This window comes from Bombus pyrosoma, linkage group LG9 (assembly GCF_014825855.1).
Source record: "Bombus pyrosoma isolate SC7728 linkage group LG9, ASM1482585v1, whole genome shotgun sequence".
Taxonomy (NCBI): Eukaryota; Metazoa; Arthropoda; class Insecta; order Hymenoptera; family Apidae; genus Bombus; species Bombus pyrosoma.
In genome coordinates, this window is record NC_057778.1 from 6903258 (window position 1) to 6922353 (window position 19096).

At 42.4% G+C, this 19096-nt stretch overlaps 4 protein-coding genes across 4 annotated transcripts; 1 reads left to right on the forward strand and 3 right to left on the reverse strand.

Moving 5' to 3' along the window:
• Nucleotides 1–127: 127 nt before the first annotated feature.
• On the reverse strand, nucleotides 128–1516 carry LOC122570801 (glycine-rich RNA-binding protein 3, mitochondrial-like). Its single transcript, XM_043733651.1, has 3 exons — nucleotides 1323–1516; nucleotides 357–645; nucleotides 128–271 (listed from the first exon to the last, which is right to left on the reverse strand). The coding sequence occupies exons 1-3, from the start codon at nucleotides 1429–1431 to the stop codon at nucleotides 250–252; spliced, it is 420 nt and encodes a 139-aa protein (XP_043589586.1). The 5' UTR covers nucleotides 1432–1516; the 3' UTR covers nucleotides 128–249.
• A 2965-nt stretch (nucleotides 1517–4481) lies between these two features.
• LOC122570792 (RNA polymerase II degradation factor 1) lies at nucleotides 4482–7861 on the reverse strand. The gene is made up of 4 exons (XM_043733640.1): nucleotides 7568–7861; nucleotides 6659–7125; nucleotides 5477–5892; nucleotides 4482–5239 (listed from the first exon to the last, which is right to left on the reverse strand). Exons 1-4 carry the CDS (start codon nucleotides 7650–7652, stop codon nucleotides 5206–5208), a joined length of 1002 nt encoding a protein of 333 aa, XP_043589575.1. The 5' UTR covers nucleotides 7653–7861; the 3' UTR covers nucleotides 4482–5205.
• A 9427-nt stretch (nucleotides 7862–17288) lies between these two features.
• LOC122570803 lies at nucleotides 17289–18884 on the reverse strand. Its single transcript, XM_043733653.1, has 4 exons — nucleotides 18739–18884; nucleotides 18066–18202; nucleotides 17557–17785; nucleotides 17289–17464 (listed from the first exon to the last, which is right to left on the reverse strand). The coding sequence occupies exons 2-4, from the start codon at nucleotides 18142–18144 to the stop codon at nucleotides 17413–17415; spliced, it is 360 nt and encodes a 119-aa protein (XP_043589588.1). The 5' UTR covers nucleotides 18145–18202; nucleotides 18739–18884; the 3' UTR covers nucleotides 17289–17412.
• Nucleotides 18154–18851, forward strand: LOC122570823. The gene is made up of 2 exons (XM_043733680.1): nucleotides 18154–18427; nucleotides 18544–18851. The coding sequence occupies exons 1-2, from the start codon at nucleotides 18154–18156 to the stop codon at nucleotides 18849–18851; spliced, it is 582 nt and encodes a 193-aa protein (XP_043589615.1).
• Nucleotides 18885–19096: the final 212 nt, after the last annotated feature.

Below are 19096 nucleotides of genomic sequence, written 5' to 3' on the forward strand. Positions count from 1 at the left end.
TTTACGAGACCCTTTATATCCATCAGCTTAGATGATGAAAGATGATATTATTTTGAAAAAATCTCTGACACATAAAGTAGCTGTAAATTGAATATGGGTTTATATTTCTAAAAAAAGAACAACCTAATCCAGTCTAATGTACAAAAGTTTATTTTACAAAATGCTAAGTCAAACGTTCAGATATCGTACAAAATTGAGCATCATAGGCTAGGTCGTTATCCAGTATTTATTTTTGAGCGGTCGAATTCCTCATCGCCCATATCCGTAGCTTCTGCAATGAGAAAAGACAATGTATACAATTCTAATATAAATCGTCGTAATATTTGATAAACAATTCGATAAATAAATTTTAATACCCGGCCTTTGCGCTCGCGAAAGATGCGCTTCCGAATGGGGAGCTGATGGATCCGGCGTGAGCAGACGAAGAACTGCCCCCTCCATAGGGATAGCCTCCGTATCCACCGTATCCACCGTGTCCACCGTATCCACCGTGTCCACCGTATCCACCGTATCCACCGTATCCACCGAATCTACCGTGTCCACCGAATCCACCGAATCCGCCGAGTCCACCGTAACCGAAATGGCTGGGATCTGGATTTGCCTCTCTAACATTTCTCGATAGTGGGACGTCTGGAACATCTGGAACTAGATATTTCACAAGAATAAAGAAATGTAATTTAAGTTTCGAAAGTCTGTAGCTTGTTCAAGGATGATTAAATTAGAGGATTCAGGAATCAGGAAATAAAAAAAAAAGAAAAAAGAAAAAGAAGAGGAGAGGTCGACAGGCGATAATTTGGCGAAACTTTCAGGAAGCCGAAGATCGCGACAACCTTCGAAAAAACTAAGATCGAAAAGTAATAATTTTTTCCGTTCGAAGATCTGTCAGGCATTCACTAAACGATGAGTCACAGCGGCAAGTATATTTCAATCCCGCCGATGTGACGCGAAGCATGTTAATCATTTTACGTTCAAGACTAAACGTCTGCCGAGATGCAAAACAGAAGCTATCGTACGACTATTAAACAACCGCGAAGAAAATGTAATCATTGTGCAGCTTGACTCGAACAACGTGTCCCTTATACGAGAGATCTGAAACTATCGAAAGTACTCTTCGATCTCGTTCGATTTTCAGCTTTGATTTCTCATTCGGACATTCCTAACGATCGATCTGCTTTAACTTTGATGCCAATTCTAGCTCCCATAAACATTACTCCTCTAATCGCAACATTCCAATCATTAACTTTACAACAAACTGTGAGATTTCGAACGAATTACGAACGAAGCTTCTCTGTTAAGTTAACGTAGATTCTCAAGTACTACACCTTGCTCTCCAACGTCAGGGTAGCCAGGATAGTCAGAGTAGCCAGGGTATGCAGGATAAGCGAAAGTGGTAGCCAACACGACGACCAAAACGATTAGTGTAGTCTTCATGTTTCCGGATTTGTTCAGTACGAATTAACGACTTGATACTCGTCTAGCAGCTTCTTCGAGATTCGAGAGCGAAGTGACGATGAGAAAATCCACAGGGCGGTCTTTATATAGTAACCGCTGGCGTTCTGAACGTCTTGGGATGCCCCGAGTTTACGTAGAGGTACCAAACAGGTACTCTTTACGACGAACGAGCGAATCTCATTAGCACGGACAGGCCTCCATTGTGTGAACACTTTGGACACGATATAACGTGTTACCAAGAGGATGACTATCGGAACTTAACCAGACAAACGACCACGAACTATGATCAGACCATATTTGCATCCCTACCTTTTGCTAGTAATTCGAACTCTATTATATAGTGGACTTAGCGGAATCGTTTTTTACGGTCAGATGCTTTTTTTTTGTTTTTGTTTGCTTCTCTTTCGACGCTTGTCCGATCCTTGGATCGTTTCCGCTAGGACACGCGCGTGGTCCTTGCTGTCGTTTGCTGTTTTTTGTTCCGTATCTAAAAGGAAGCAAAGGATTTAGACTCAATTTCAGGAGAATGTTATTTCTCTATCCGTATCGAGAAGAAAATAGAGGATTTCGGCTTGACTCTGCTTGACCAAACCCAATATGTATTGTTCGTTTTCTATTTTCTATTTTCATTCGTAGCAGAGAAAAAACAATAGATTTGGACTGGATCTTTATTTAAACGAATACGTCTTGTTTCGTTGTATTTTCGCTATCTGTTAGGTTGTCCGAAAAGTTTCTTTCGTTTTATGAGAAAATAATAATAATAAGACGTACAACATTTTTTCTTTTATATTATTTTGTCGAATTACGTACGATCCATTTTGTTCTATTAAGATAAACACCGCGACATTTCACAGACTTGGTTTCACGTTTGTATGAAGGTGCACTGTTGTAAAAAGCAGGTTTGCGAAAGAAAGACACTTTTCGGACACACTAATACCTTCATTTTCGATATATCTTCGGAGAGAACGTGGAATATCGTTGGTATCTTGTTTTATTTAAATTTACTGTGTTCAATTCGTTACCCGGAGCCTGTTATGTTAACTGTATAAGTCGGCATTTTAATTGCAATCGAATTCTTGATTTGAAACGTCAACGCATGCATTATGTATAATTTTCTGGATGGAATCTTCTTTTTGTTTTAGATGAGACGTTGTCCGAAACTTTGAGTTTAATAATATTTTTCGTACGTGTTGGAAAATTTCCTCTGGAAATTATCTTAATGATCGTAATTTCATTACGCGTAGAAAAATTTCACGCGTGTTGTGTGTTAATTAAGGCCTGCAACTACCTGGAATTCCCCGTGAGGGACGTTTCTTCGTGTCATCGCCGTCGTCGTTCCTCTATCTTATCGAGTAAAATAATTTTCCATTGCCCGTAAAATTGACCATCGACTCGTTCAAGTTTTCCTAAGACCATTATATCGGAAGAATATTCAAAGATCCAACATACGCGCGATATAAATTTTACAGAACATTGACCTATGCGTGATTGAAACGCCGGTGGAAAAATAAAAGATAGATGAAAGATGAAATACAAGATGACAATCATATGTCAATTACAATGTGAATGTTCATGGAAATTGCACAAACCCGTTTGGTCAGTGGACTTTCATACGCTAAATTGCTTTGGAAGGTCGGCACTGGTGATGTTCGTTGCTCTTCAATTTGTAAGAAATTTGGAACGTGCTTGCTATCACGATGAATCGGCAAAGATTTATCGTATAATTTTTCGTTGCACGATATCGTGATGAAAAAGGGCTATTAGTATTGACTGTTGTTTCGATTGCTGTCTATCGACTATTGAAAATATTTAACACGAAAGACTAGAGAACATGTACGTCATAGTATTCGTAGCATGCCTTAAATGTCAACCACTAAGAGCAAATGGAACTTTTTTATTTAAACAATCGTTTAATCTGTTATTTTTATATTCCCAGTTTTCGGTTTGTTCGTCTGGAATTTTTAGGAAAAAAAGCAATTGAAGCAGAAAATAACGACTTTATTTTACATATACAATCGAGAAATCGGGCAGAATCATCGTAACGCGGAAGGATTTCTTCACAATTATATATGGACAGTCACGGACAAGCCTTAAATTTCAAGTTTATTCGTCGACGTAGGCGACAGAATGGTTTCTCACGTCGTTCACGTTTTAACGAAGAACAACAGGGAATTTTGAAATCGCAAAGCAAAAAGGTTTCACGATCAGGTCCAGCTCCACCGTTCGATGAATCAGACGAATGTTTTTGTGTAGGAATCCTATAGTGACTAATTGCCTATTACACGTATACACACATAGCACACGTGTATAATCTCAAGGTTTCGAGTAGAGTATGACGATTTCCGTGTGACCATCTAACTCGTCTATTTAGCGAACCAATTCGACCGCGATCATCGTGCCGTGTTTCCCCGCGTTTGTATTGTCTGTATCGTCATTCTTCCCTGTCCTTTTCCAGCCGCGTAAAATCTAACGGAATTGCGCCAATGGTAAAACGGAATAGTTCGCCCACTATTTAAATACTCGAGTGTTTTGCTTCCAAGGTCTATTTGGCTTAGCTCGCTCCGCTCTCTAATGCTCTTAGCTCGTCGGGTTCGTAGAAAAATTGTAAATGGATCGAGTTATGTTCCATTTGGCTCAAGTTTGCATTACGATACGGAACTTCTTCGATATTCAACGATTTCTTGAAAGCGACTTGCGCAAGTCGTTAATTGCATGCTTGAAAATTGAAAATTGCTCGTAAACTTGCAATGCAGATACGGATTAACGTCTGCTGAGAAAAGTAAATCTATATAACGACGAGCTAAAGAGTCATTAAAGTAGTTCCTAGAAGCGATTAAAGGGTGTATTCGTGATTCATGCACATGTAATGGTTGTTATAGTGTTTCTATCGATGGACATGTCAATGTTTAATGAGCTTACCGCAACTATTATTCGATCGTATGAAATATATATTTCATCAACGAGGAACCAGAGATTGAAAGTTGGGGACGACTTGTGGTTTCATTGAAAATTTCAGACTCGTGTTTGTTTTGAAAATAGCTTTATTTCGATGGCATCTCATGCATCGTTTACGAAAGACAATTTTCTCAGGTCGAAGCAGTTCAATGAGTAACAATGTACGGTACTGGAATAATGAATTTCTTCACGCTAAATTCGCAAGCTATCGTTAACTAGTAATTTCTTATACACTTTACGAACTATACTACAAGTGTGATTACCTTCGATCGATGTTCTCTTCGATTACGGCTTCAAGGTAGTCGAACGATCATGCAAACCCTTGTCTCTCCGAATGACACGACGTAATATTGCACTAGTCCGTTCGATCACTATGAGATCGACGCTACGTTCTACGTTATTTTCTTACATACTATCCGTTTCTAATTTAAAGATACAATCTAAAGTACGATACTAATTTTAGAAGGAAAAGATATAATTTTGTAGATCATCGGTGAAGGGTTGGCATAGCTTGTTCGTCGATGTACCATTCGATGAAATTCTCGCATTAGGAGTAACAGTGACATTGGCAGAAATAATTCGATTCGTTCGGCGGTTAAGTCTGAAGAGAATGCCCACTCGAAGAAACACGGTCCTCGATTGCTTCTTCAGGGCCATGCTGGAGAATAGAAAAGTGGAGCGCAGTCGAAACTCTGTCCTGTCTGCATATTAATGTCCAATGGAATATTGATCTTAACGGTATCGAGAAGCGAACGGCTCGATCATCGATCTATAGCGCCCGATCGATTAGTCGGGGATTTACTCCTCGGATGGCGCAGGACGCCGCTTTTTCCTGCAGAAATCGTTCGATGAAACGAAGTGAATGAAGTGAAACCCGATATATCACGATATATAGCACGAATAATAACATTTTACGCGACACGCAATTAATAAGATTAAGCAATTATGAAATAATCGACAAATAGTAAACGATAATTGAGATTATCCTTTTTTTCTTAGAGATATCAAATTCTTTTAATTATTGACGTCTTATGTTTCTTTATTGATAAAATATTATTTAAAAACTTACCCATTAGGGGATCCACCGTAAGCAGTTGCTACCGAACTCGCGACACCACCTTTTCCAGTAGAGTAACTGTTAGCAATGGCGGTCACGGCGCCAGGGGGAGATCCTTCGGAGGATCCAGCTCGAGAAGACCCACCAGGGAAGCTGAACACCATGGGGAAGAAGTTGTTCAGGTTCGGGTAGTTTTGTCGGCGACGATTGCCCTTGAAGGGAACGAAAGGAACGGACAGTTCATCGTCGTCATCTTCGTCTTCTTCCTCGTCATCGTCCACAACGACGACAGGGGTCTTCTTGTTCTTTTTTCCATGCTGAGCCTTCGGACGATTCGGGACCACTTCTGTGCTCGTGTAGACCGGCTCTGCGGCTGGAGTTACCGGAGCCGCCTCGGTGGTGAACGCGGGAATCGATTCCGGTTGCTCCTGCAGCAAGGAATGTTTATCTAAATTCAGAATTTTCTCATTTCTTACTCTTCCTTAGACAGCTCTGTTGGATATCCTCTCTGTCAAAGAATATAAAAATCCTCGTTCTTTCTTTCATTAGGGAATACTGTTACTTTCAGATCATCGAATTCATTTTTCTGAAGGTCAATGTTGGTATAACCAAAAGCGATAATTTACCGTATCTTACTTACTCTACTCGTAATTAATAAGTATGTAACAGTGGAAATCGGTTTAGTCCTTCTTTTTCTATGCGTAGAAAATAGAACCACACGGAAACGCACTCGTTATCGGAAGTATTTTCGCAATTGAACGAAAGATTTTGTTTTATCGAAACAGGATACCTCGTTTAAAAGAACTTAGTAGGATGGCGAACTTATCAAGAGAGAAAAAAAATAGATTTTATTAAGAATTTACTTCCCGTGTATATTTAACGATTCCATGTTTAATATTTAACACAAGTAGTTACTGAAGTGAAATACCCTAACTTCTCACCATCCGCATATTAACTTTAAGGCCGGTTTCACATAGAGATACGCGTATCGTAATACGCGTATCGCGATATGTATATTGCCAGCTGCGTACCACGCGAATGTCGCCATTTGTATTAATGTTCCGTCTGTCGCCTTCGTACGTAAGAAAAATATCCTTGCCAGGATACGTGAAACGAGTATCGCGATATCCGTGCGAAGTTGGTTTAATCGTTCCAATTATAGCAAATTCCGGATCTATGAAACGGTCATAGTACCTGGGCAGGCAGAGCAGCATGCTGTTTGTGATGTTGCTGTTCGTCCTCCTGTTGATGTTGGTCCCCTTGAGGATGATTTACCTCATCCTGCGCAACATTTCCTTCCTGTGGACGATGCTCCTCAGGCTGATACTCTTCTTCCTGTTGTACTTGAGTTTGTTCGTCGTCGCTATGAGAATCAGCAGCCTCAGGCGCTGCTTGAGCCTCAGCGCTCGACACTTCCGATTCCTCGATCGGTTCCGGGCCGTTCTTCAAATGCGGCGGCTGCATGCCAGCGAAAAATGCCTCGCCACTCACGGCGTTTCCTTGGGCGAACACACCAGTCGCCTGGCCACCGTGACTCGAACGTCGCACGGGTCTGTAGTATCCGGTGAACATCATCGCTCTGTGGGGATATGGATGCACGGCTGTCCTCTTCTCTCGCAGGAAAACTATGGGGTTCCCGTAAGGATCTAACATCACTGAAACTTTAGGAAAAGAACGGATAAAGCTTGGACGGTGAAAATGGAGAGAATTTTGCTTTGGAAAACACAGTGGAAGAAACTTCGTTCTATCGTAACGAAAAAGAGGAATGAAAGGGCGAATTTGATGTTTCGTCCGAAGATTCATAGTCATCGTGAATCCCAGAAGGACTGTAGAGGACGTTTGAAATCAGATAGTGAGAATGGGGAGATTAAGCTTTGGAAAAAGAAACGGATGAACCTTTTTGCTACTGTAATTAAAGAACGAATTCTGTATTTCGTCCGGGAATTGATGGACGTCGCGTATCACTCTGGTAGGAAATATAGGAGGACTGTTTCAATTCACAGTCTCAACGTATCGTTCGGAGAACTTTTGCAGAAGATAGTGTATGACACGGTGTAAGGCTAATTTAGATCTTGAAGAAAAGACTATGGGTGTTTTACTTACCAGGTTCAGCAGGAATAGCCCTGGACTCCGTTACCGCGATCGTCGTCGCCACGACGAGGAGGACGAAGCTGATCCACTGCGCCATCCTCGGGAACCAAATCGTATCGACACGAACTTAGAACAGACGCGAGATCTCCAGCAACGATGATCAGGATTTCGTTGGAACACTACAAGCTGACAAGCACTGTGCACCTGTCTGGTGGACGGGGGTCTAGCTGGTTCGCGAACTTTTTGCACGATGCTGGCTATTCTCGAATCCGCAATTGCTTTTATACCAAGAGCTATGATCACGCGGGGGATGGGATGGGCAAACGACGACGCGGGCCATGGGATGGATCGGTCGGATCCATGCACGAGAACGGGGATACGGGACCCTCTGCAGCCCCCACCATCGATCGTCAGGTGGTTGCCTCGTACCCAACAGGATCGTCGTAACGCAAACGTGCGCATCGTTCAACGATACGTGATCGTCATCCGAGATCGGTTTCGAACTTGAATCGAACGCATTAATTGCGATCTCTGCAGATCTCTGGTTGAATTCGTCTGATCAAGTTACACAACTGTTACTGCTGTCGATAAGAGATACGTTGGTGAGCTTTGCGACTCTTTGGCTGCAAAGTGAAAAGACAGAGAATGCATCTCTCACGAACGATGGGAATATCGGTAGAAGAGAGCATCCGAGCATATCCGAAAGGATGCGATATGATTTTGAATATGAATCCAAAGGTTGAAAGATAGGACGTAAATTTACGAAGATCCCTCTTTGAAGAAAGTAGCATGAGATTATCAATGAGATCACTGATCGATGGACGATATAGGAGACTTGGCGGTGTTTCTTTCACGATGACTACTTTTTCCAGGACTCGGTTCTCGTGACTCAAGCAGATCAGAACCCGATAAAAGGATCTAACGACGGAATAACGCGAGGTTCATACATTTTCAATCGTTCTATAAATACGCGCGATCCAAGGAACGAGCCAGGACGATGCTTTCCGCTGATTCTTTAGCCGTGGCCGTACCTTCACGGGAATTCGCGTTTCCAGAATTTCCATTCCCTTCCCTCGATCGTCTTCGCCTTTTTCTTTTTTTTTTTTTTTTTATTCCGCGACCCCCTTCTTCCACGAACGACGCCCTCGAGACATTTCATCCTGGACTCGTTAATCCTTTCGGACGTTCGACGAAAATTCGAGATCGATATTATTGCGCCGCGCCTGTAGCAGAGAAGATAAACGAGCAGACCACGTTCACCCATTACTTTTTCGTGCATCAAATTAATATACGTCGTATCTCGGATACATCTCAGTCACGCGTTAACCACGCACGAGGACAGATTATTTTCGAGCGATCGTCCGGCTATTTTGGTCGATCGAAGGTTACGGAAGCTGATTGCAACGGATCCGGCGTCACCCGGTACGGTTAATGACGTCTGTTTTGACGTAACCTTTTAATATTAATATTATGTCAGTCATACTCGGTGGAATAGTGGCGGGTAGGGGTATGACTTGGTCAGAGGCGACGATAATTCTCGGGGATGATCAAAAGTCCGTAAGAGTCCAATGGCGGTGGCCGCGACGCTCGTGCTCTGAATTTCAAGCGAATTCAGACAGATCCGCCTTCACGTGTCACTGTCCCTTCCTCCACCGTGGCTCCCTTCTCTCTTTCTCTTTTTACCCGTTCTCCGTTCGGCATCGAACCGCCGCGAAGAGCAACGGAATTACGATCGACTCCGCTAGTCTTCTGCAGAAGCCCTCCAGCCTCGTTCGAGACCCCTTTTAACAGTATTTCTCCTCCGTTCGGGGTACATTATTCATCCCGCGCCTCTTCGTTCCTGTTTTTCCTCTCCTGCGAGACACGATACTCGCCCCGGTTTGCCGGTCCAAGCTATTGTTTCTTTACTGGATGATCTTTCCGTTGGATTCTACGCAGCCTGAACGATCGGCGCGCCTATGAATCGTCGTAGCAGAGGGACTATCAACGAGGCTAATTTACGTTTTGGCAGCAAATTGGTCGATCGATCGATCGTCCCGTCGGTGTACCGCTATTAGGCGGTCAATACTTCACGATGTTTTACCATTTCATGAATCAACCTCCAAACGCACCGTTTTCCAAGTCACGCATATCGTATTTTCGAGCGTGACCAGGCGACGCAAAGCGGCACGTCCACTTCTGATAGAAAGAACGACCGTTCCGCACGGATGCAGCTGGATTCGCGATGCTTTACAAAAATTTACATTTCGTCGGTTGCTCTTAAACTCGCCATTTTTTTCTTTCTTTCTTTTTCTTTCTTTTTTTTCTTTTTGCTCTTTTTTGTTGGCCGAGCCTGGCCGTTTCTCACGGACTCGCATCAACATGAGTTTCTTCCTTGAGGGAAACGAATCTTTTTCTTTTCGCTTGCTTCGGATGGTTTTGTGATCCATAAACTCTTCGATGGTTTTTCCTTTGATTGAGAAGTATAACGTCGAGTTATCATGGACCAAGTGAACGTTTAATAACATTCGCTATGGTAATCGGCCACGTTGGGCAGCTCTCATAGTGCAACGGTCTTGTTCGACTATTTCGAGGATAAGGATCTTGGTTCGTCGACCTCGTAAAACGATCCTATTTCACGAATCGTCTTCATCGACGAAATCAGAACACTGTTTCGCGTTAAAATTCACGGCGCACGTTCGTTCGCCAGACCTATTGTTACCTAGATACAAACGTGATTGAGCGGAATGGTCACGTGTGTCTGTCGATCCATTTCTGGCTAGCAACAATAAAATATTTTCCTGTAATCTGCCAACTAATTATCGAGCTTCGCTAATCTGTTGTGTCGAAACGAGGTTGAAATTGCACACGGAAATTTCAATGCAGGATTAAATTAAATCCGATACTTTATTTATCATTTAGTTTCTCTCTAAGTCTAGCAGGCAGAAGATATTCCCGCGTGACATTCACACCGTTTGTCATTTTGGTTACACGATTATAAAATCGAAACTGTACCTTCTCATGGAAAAATCGATCGTTTATCGATCTTCCCTCAAATTAAATAGGGAACATTCGATCAATCTCTGAGAATTCGCTTACGACCACAATTTTATGTGACAGTCGGACAACGTAGTAAAGTATGGCTGGCGATTCGAGGTTGGTCTTAAATCGGCAAATAGGACTATCGATGTTCGTCGTATCAACGAGGATTCCTATCGGCGAGAGTATCGAGCAGAACTTGTAAACAATCGTCGAATCGCTGTACGTCATCCGGTTGCGGGGACCTGCTCGCGAGTAAATCGCATGTAAACCGATGATGCAAGTCCCATAATAATGAAATTCAACGTCCGTCCGTCCATCCGTCCGTTTACTGCGTCAGTCTTTAGAGCCATTCGTCTTCAGGAATCTCTTTGTTTCGCTGTTTCCCATTGTTTTCCATCGTTTTCCGCGTGTACCTTAACCAGTTAGCTGTTTTTGACGAGTATACTCGTCGTGAAGAAGTGGCAATATCTCGTGTTACGGCAAGCTCTGTCGGTAATAAAATAAAAAAATAACATTTCGTTACAACTTCATTCTACGTTATAACAGCCACACGTACTCCGTGTTTGACGAGTATACTCGTCGTGAAGAAGTGGCAGTATTTCGTGTTACGATCAGCCCTGTCGGTAATAAAATAAAAAAATAACACAGTCATTTCGTTACAACTTCATTCTACATTATAGCAGCCACACGTACTCCGTGTTTGACGAGTATACTCGTCATCGCTTACATTTTGCGACACATTTTAGCTACACACTTTTCAAAGAGGTCGCAACAGCTAACTGTTTAACCGCGCCGTATCTCGTCGATGACCGAGTCTAGGGTCACGAACGCATACCCGTTTCTCTTATCGAAGAACGATTGCTCTTAGGGAAAAACATACGAGTGCCATAAATTAAACCTAAATTAAAATGCTAGCGGATAATTATAATGTAAATTGATTCATTTCCATTTTCATGATAACGATGTAGCACGGTACTGTTTAAAAGTCATTTGCGATAGTGATCTTATAATAATTCCGAATGATTCTCGAGCGGAACCGGACGATACCGTTTTGCGTTCGGCTAATTAACAATTGGCCTCGATTTGGGTCAGAATGGTAATGAGCGTGGCGGAAGGTTCCGACGTAAGCCCGCAATATGAATATTCGGTTATTGGTATCAAAGATGACGAAGCAGAAAAATTGGCAATGGCAGGAAGTTTGCAGGCATTAAAATCGATAGGAAGGACGACTTATTATTAGAACATTGTATGGATACTATAGTTGCATAAATCAAATGGTCAATCACGCAAACTCTTGCCATCCATCGATGTCTTCGGTCAATTTATAGTATTCTTAAGACATTCTCTTGCGCATCTCCTGTCGCAGTATCATATCTTATTCTTTATCTTTCTGTCGTTTGTCCTTTTTGCATACTAAGCGTATTCCTTTTTTTTTCTTTTATATGTATATACGTACAAAAGAAGAAAGAAAGGAATACTATTTCCTATTCCCTGGATTAATATTTCGTATCGATTTACGCCATAAAAGTAAGTGAACAGATAAATATTCATATTTCATGAATCGCCGTTTGTCTAATAAATGATATATACGGTGGTTACCATTTTAACAAGATTACCTGAAGAGTTTCCCTGTAATCTTCGCCGTACGTAGTTTCCCGAACCTATTTATCAGTTAATCCCCTTGAAAGTTTCATAACATACCGTTTATTCGAAAATGTACAGTTAAATATATTATGTTCTAATTCTACAATGGCTATAATGGTAAAATCTATTTTAGCGAGGGAAAAGTTATCTGCGAATCTTCCATCCATTGTACCATATTTACTCGTTCATCCTCAGTAATATTTCAACGGAGAATTTTATGACAAATCGCCCGTCTTAAAACAAAGATGACGAATAAAACATTAAAACACGTCATGTCCTAACCCCATGAATCCTATCTCCACCCGAAACTCTTCCAACATACCTAATCCTTTTTCACAAAATATCATGCTAACTCGTCCTCGGAGACGAATAATGCATAAAGGGAACCCAGACGGCATTCGTATGAAGCTCTCAAGAAGATGATGAAAACTGAATATAAAACTTCCACCCTGCATCAAACGGAAAAAAGAAAGGAGAAAGAAAAGATGAAACAGAAAGGAAAAAAAGGGGGAAAGGAGAACGAGAAGAAACGTACGCATCGACGTCGGTATCTCTCCAATTTATCCAATTCGTCAATCGCTTCGCGACTGAACAACGATTCTTAATCGAGTATGCCAACCGTCGTTCACTTATTTGTCGCAAAATGATCGAGCCAGACGATGGCTTTCTCGGTTCTCAGGACGCGCAGCCTGTTCGTGGCTCCTGTTTTCGTGAACAGCCAGCACGCACGGAATCAAGATGAACCGACGTACAGACGTTACACGTGCTGCGCAGTGGCATACTGAATCGAACACGTCTGTCTGCTCACGTGCGACAACTGTCGAAACGTGAGACAATCGTATCGTTTCTGCGGTGGGTTCGCTTCGCTCCGTTCGATTATCGCGGTGAAGAACGACGCGCAAAGACGTACGGCGGCAGTAAAAATTGTGAATCGTTGTTCTCGTTGCATACGACGCGATGAACACGCGATCGAAACCTGGAAAACGATCGAATGGAATGGGCAGCGGCGTGGAAAAAGGAGACGACGGAAGGTTCCAAGTTTGGTATCGTTCATGAGACGAAGACCAGAGACAGAGAGACGAGTGAGGTAGGATTTGTTCTCGTTTCAGTCGGCGAACATCCATTATTTTGGAAATTTATTATTCGTGCTTATCGTTTATTTATTTATCTATCTCGTGCACGAGAATGAAAACAAATATAAAGAGTATAAAAAAAATGTAAGATGCATAAAGCAAAGAATAGAATAGAAATTAAAGAGAACAGAATAGAGGCAGCATCTAACGTTTTAACATTTTTCATTATTCTCTACAAATATCGAAACTAGAGACAAAGGCAGAGACAAGTTCCTAAGCTCGAAGTGATCCAAAAGATCGGAGTTTCAAGGATAGGAAAGGGAAGAAAAGAAGAAAAGTATCGAATCATCGACAAATCCGATTTCTGTTCGCAGAAACGGCACGCCTCGAGCGCGCGATCAGTTTCCGGGAAGAAATTAGAGGGTCGCTTGCCACGGGAGGCACGTACAAGCGTCCTAGCTCTTTTTTTGATTTTCTAATTCACGCCTGGATCCGGTGGATGATCTACGATTCAATAGAAATTCCCCCGAACGAGACAGTGAGGCACGTGGATAGCAATGTTTAATTCAAGATCGTTTCTCGGAATGATTCCGGTCGCGCAAATAATTTTACACCTCACGGCTGCGCTCGACGGATGCAGCTATTGCCATAAAAATGGCCAACTCGCGCAAAAAACGCAACGCGACGGAAATATTTTGCCAGTCGGTTGCTCGTTGTCCGTCGATTTGACATGTACACTTCGCGCTCGCAACTTCCGTTGCGATCCTTTTTCCTTTTCATCCCCCGTCCCCTTTACACTTTTCCACGCGTGTTCCTGTTTTCCCTTTGTCGAACCGTTTACACGAAAGGACGATGACTCGCGATAGATCCGCGTGCGCGTGTAGCAATTCCTATTTGAACACGAATCACGAAGAGCGAACAGGTAAGCCCAGTACGACGGGTTGAAGGACCGCGTTACATCTCGCCAAGTGGATTGCGTTCATTTTACAAATTTCCAGAATAAAACAGCCGCGACAGGTGTTTTGCTATCGTATCACTAGCGCAATGCGTATCGCGAACTAGACGCGGATCCTGTTCGCTGGCGCGGATGCGATCCTCCGCTGAATGAACAACGAGCGGTGAGCGAAGAGCGAGTAAGCCAACAGGCTTACTTGGCTCTTCCATCCAAAGGACGATCGTCTTCGAGTTCTAATTCTCGTAAGGGACGAGCTATTTGTGGTTGTCCATTCCCCATCTTCGCTTCTAATTATAGTAGAACTACGCCTCTTGAAATTAAATGTTACCACCTGTTTAACCGATCTGTTGCTGATTCTACTTATTTGAACGGATGCTAACGAAGAATGATAAACAGTAGGAAGAATCGTGTCTCTTAACAGTGAAGTCGATTAACTGCTTTTTCTCACGATTTAACAATTTTATCAATTTCGCATAAACATATCGTAGGAAAAGTACATCTAATTCGATCATGAAATTGTGCATCTCGTGAGAAATTTTTTTATATATCGACGATAAATCAATGCATAAAGTACCAGCATCGATTACAATCTTGCTATCCAGTTTTATTTATCAAAAATCAAATTTGTTTCATCGACTATCACGCGAAGTTATACGAATAGTTTGCCCTTCTGTGAGTTCGAATAAATAGACACGGATTGTTAACGACATATAACGTTATCAACAAATATTTAGCGTAAATCTTTCTTATCGCGATCTCTTCAGAGAATCAAGAACGTTCGCTTCAAGAAGAAACTTTACGAAATGATCGTACTTCGCAACTTTTAGTACAAGCTGGTATGGAAAGATGAATAATCAAACTTCCCCCACATTACCCCTCCCTTTGTACGCCACTGATCTTTCTGATCAGCAGTCAGAGGATCGACGGGCCGGGTAGGCCGGTTGGAATTTACCGTCCAGTCTTTCCAGGGAAGACATAAAATAGTCGCAGGTGTATAGTCAGCCGACATAAACGCCCACGAGTATTCGCAACGACGGCTACGGATTCTGCATCCCGATGCGAAACGAGATCTGTCCCGGTTGCACCTGTTCGTTCTCTGTCACACGTTGATATTGTTCAACGCGGATCGATCAGGGGAATCGGTTCATGGGACGCAAACGATACTTCCGTGCTCTGATCGCACACAAAATGTTAAAATTGCTTGTGAAACTACCACTCTTGACGATAAGTTCTCGATCAAACGCAACAGCACGAAGCTAATCAAAAATACGATACTACATTTCCTGTGATGTAAAATATATACTATAATATCTACGATAGATCAATAGATGAAATTTACGTCCGATAGTTCGATACTATCGAGTTTGATAGGAGAAATTCAAAATTGAAAATTTTTTGCTAGGAGAATGTAATGTTATCTGTATTTTGGAGATCAGAGGCTCGTTTGGTATCAGAACTAGCATTCGCAATTTTTTATTTTATTTTATTTTACTTGCAATAGCGCATTTTTTGGAATTTCAATGATATATTTTCCGCTTGTATCTTTTCGTATTAGTTCCTTTGATGCAGGTCCTACGCGCACTTTAGTAATCGCCAGTTGTAGCGTTGAAGTCGATTTTCAAGTTACAATTGCACGCTTTTTGACGCTGAGAATGATCTATTTAAAGATCGAATGTACAGCGATTTTACGATATCTACGATGCCAACGTGGTTAATAATGTTATGTATTCAGTTTCTAGGACGAGGTGCTTGTTTACGAGCTTCCTGGAGGCGCCAGCCAGGCGATCATTTGAATATGAGGTATTAAATCAATGTCCACTGGGACATTGATAACAGCAGCGATGTCAAATCAAAAGTATGACGAACACTTAGTTACGTCAGCGTAGCTACAAGTCCAGCCACGGATTCGCCATAAGATATATAGTGCTAGGCGTGCATAACGCGTGGAATACGAGATTCTTCCCTTGCATGAGTAAAATTTCTTATTCGACGACGCCGTCGGTCTGGTTGTTCTTCGCGAATTACCAAGCGGACCTCCGTCGGTTTTTGGCATCGGTCAAGATTTCAGAGACTTTTTATTATTTGGATACTAACGCGAAAAGACATTCTTCTTTCTTCATGATAAGAAACTTTAATCTTCCCTACATTGTTTAAAGAAGCTCGAAGCATACGAACAATGGTAGATTCTCTTCTTGTTTCCCTAGAAATTCAATAGCAAATGGCGCCTGCCTCGTATCTTTCGCAACAGAAAAATCAGGTATCTCCATCGTGAATTCAACGACACGATAAAAGGGTTAAGGGTTAGAAGAAAGAATCGTGAAAGCGATGATCGGCTCGAATATTCCATGATTTCACGCGAAAAAGTAAGGGGAAACGCGAAAAAAAAAGAGAAAAGAGGAAGAAAGAAGAATAAAGAAGATATCCGACGGAGAGTCGCTTAAGATTTTGGACGTGCGTGTCACGTGCCACGGGCCGCGTCACGTGACTCGCGGCGCGGTAGATCCGCGCGGTGCATCATTGCATGAAGATCGCGATGGCGGCTGCCTTTTGAGCACGGCCTGCCATATTTCAGTCCCAGCCGATTTTTCCAGCTCGCGGGACGTACACAGAATGCTTGACAATTCGCCGCAACGTATCGGCGGACGTATTGCGAACGTGGCACCGCGCGGTAGGGTGCATTCGAAACGACGCGACGCGTCCAACGATTCGAAAGTTTAAACGACACCGCACCGCCACCTTTTAGCTCGCACGTCAAGGAAACCGCTCTGTACGTGCGACTTTCGCTTTGCACCTCGATCTTTCCAATCGAGGGCGCTCGTAATTGATCGCATTCACCGATATTGAAACTTTCCGTACTAGATTTACGCTTGGCAAAAATCGTGACACAAAAATTTCCTCCGACTATGCGCTTCGTTTGATCTCGTTTCAAATCGACTAGTTGATCTCGATATTAAAATACACGCTTTGCGAAAGTAACGATTAGTTAGAAATGAAATCGAACGGAATAGGTGGGAGATAAGAATATCGAGAGTCGCAGGTATTGCTGTGACACAGAAAATTTTTATTATTCTTTTTGTTACATGAGCCATGGTCCGAAAGATGTCCGAAAAGTATGGTCGGAATGGGTGTGTGAGGATCGTGCGGTTGTCCTCGGAAGAGAAATTTCATCGTTTCCGAGAGTTCAGCAAGAATCCTGTGACGCCCATGTCCAGATACCTAAAATAGACACTTTTTTTTTATTTAAACAATTAATTTATCCTGCAGTTATTAAAGAGAAAAGAAAGATCACGATGTTGTGAACTGCTCACCTCTTCTGCAAATTTGGAATTTCACGTTTCGTTTGGGTTTTTTCCCAAGTAATTTGACTGCCGTCATTCGAAATGAACCTGGACGCGAGCACGGTGGATTTTTCTGGTGGACCCGTAGTTCCTGAAGGTATGTTGGTCAACCTTTTACCTTGACGGCTTTCTTTGGACTTTCTTCTGACATTCAGATCCGACGAGACCACGATTTCGTCAAACGTCTGCCCGAAAACAGCTAAATGTACAAGAAAAAAAAGAAAGAATTGGGATTAGTTGAAGGAAAAATAAAAGTGCACGATTGAGCAATAAAATATCGCGAATCGAATCAAGGAGACTAAGTAACTGCACGTGACACTATGACGGTGCACAGTATCGACTTACGTTCTTGAAAACGAGTAGAAATTTAATCATCGATGACAAACAGTTAAGGTTACACGATGCAATCCCGATGTACAAATACATTAACGATTAGTTGTTCGTTTCTTGGAAACGTTTTCATTGAAAGGTTTACTTACGTTTTTGATCAGATGTTTGTTGGGCGTGGACAATTACGCAAGTCAGAGTAAGCACCAGAAGGGACAGAAAATTTATCATTTTGCCAAGATGGATATTTTGCTTCAATTTTTTGGAAGGTCCGAAATCTTGTCTAACGCTAGAAAAATAAAAGAGAAAATGCTTCAATCAGAGAAGTTTCAATCGAAAGGAGCATCTAATCAAAGATCAATCTTTCGCCAGTTCTACCCTAATTTGTCAATATATTTCGCGATGCTTACAAATCCTCACTCGATCACAGAAGGAAAAATCTGTATGAAACAACGAGCGCAAGAATCTTCCGCAGAAGAAAATTGTTCGATGTCTGTCAAATTACAGACTACAGGTATCTATCGCGCGTCACTGGTGACGTAGGCAACGTCACCTGGCATTCTCTCTGCGATCGACACACATTGTCTTTCGCGACAGATCAAACTCCTACGTAACTAATCAAAATCACAGATCTCACCAACGATACATCAACCAAGCATCAAACCTATAAAAAACCGACCCAAAAAGAAACAGCCAAGAATGAAACAACTCCACGGAAGAAACTTGCGTGTATTATTATGCCACTACTATTTCTCAGTTCGAGGCAACGTGAATCAACGAGGAAGGGAACAGAAATATTGCACGCGAACTTCTCAGTCGACTTACCGACAGCTCAAGCCAGAAGATACTTTCCGAGCCGACAACCGCACGAGAAATGCGAGCACAATGCCGCGGAAGGCTTGAAGAGAGCATCGCGAATTTGCTATAGTGCGTGGTGAATAGGAACAGACCGGGGGTAAGGGTCCAGAAGGAGGCGCCTCGCGGATCGTTCGCACACTGTAGATCGTATGCACCGGACAGACCACTTTCTATTTCATTTTTTCCCCCCTTTTTCATGCGTTCGTCTCGCTCTCCTAAGGATCCGGCCTTCTTACCCGATCGACCGGGTGGACTGGTCTCGGGAACGGGCCCCTGCGTGTCCAGCAGCGGGCTAAACAATGCTTAACGACCAGAGAGACGGACC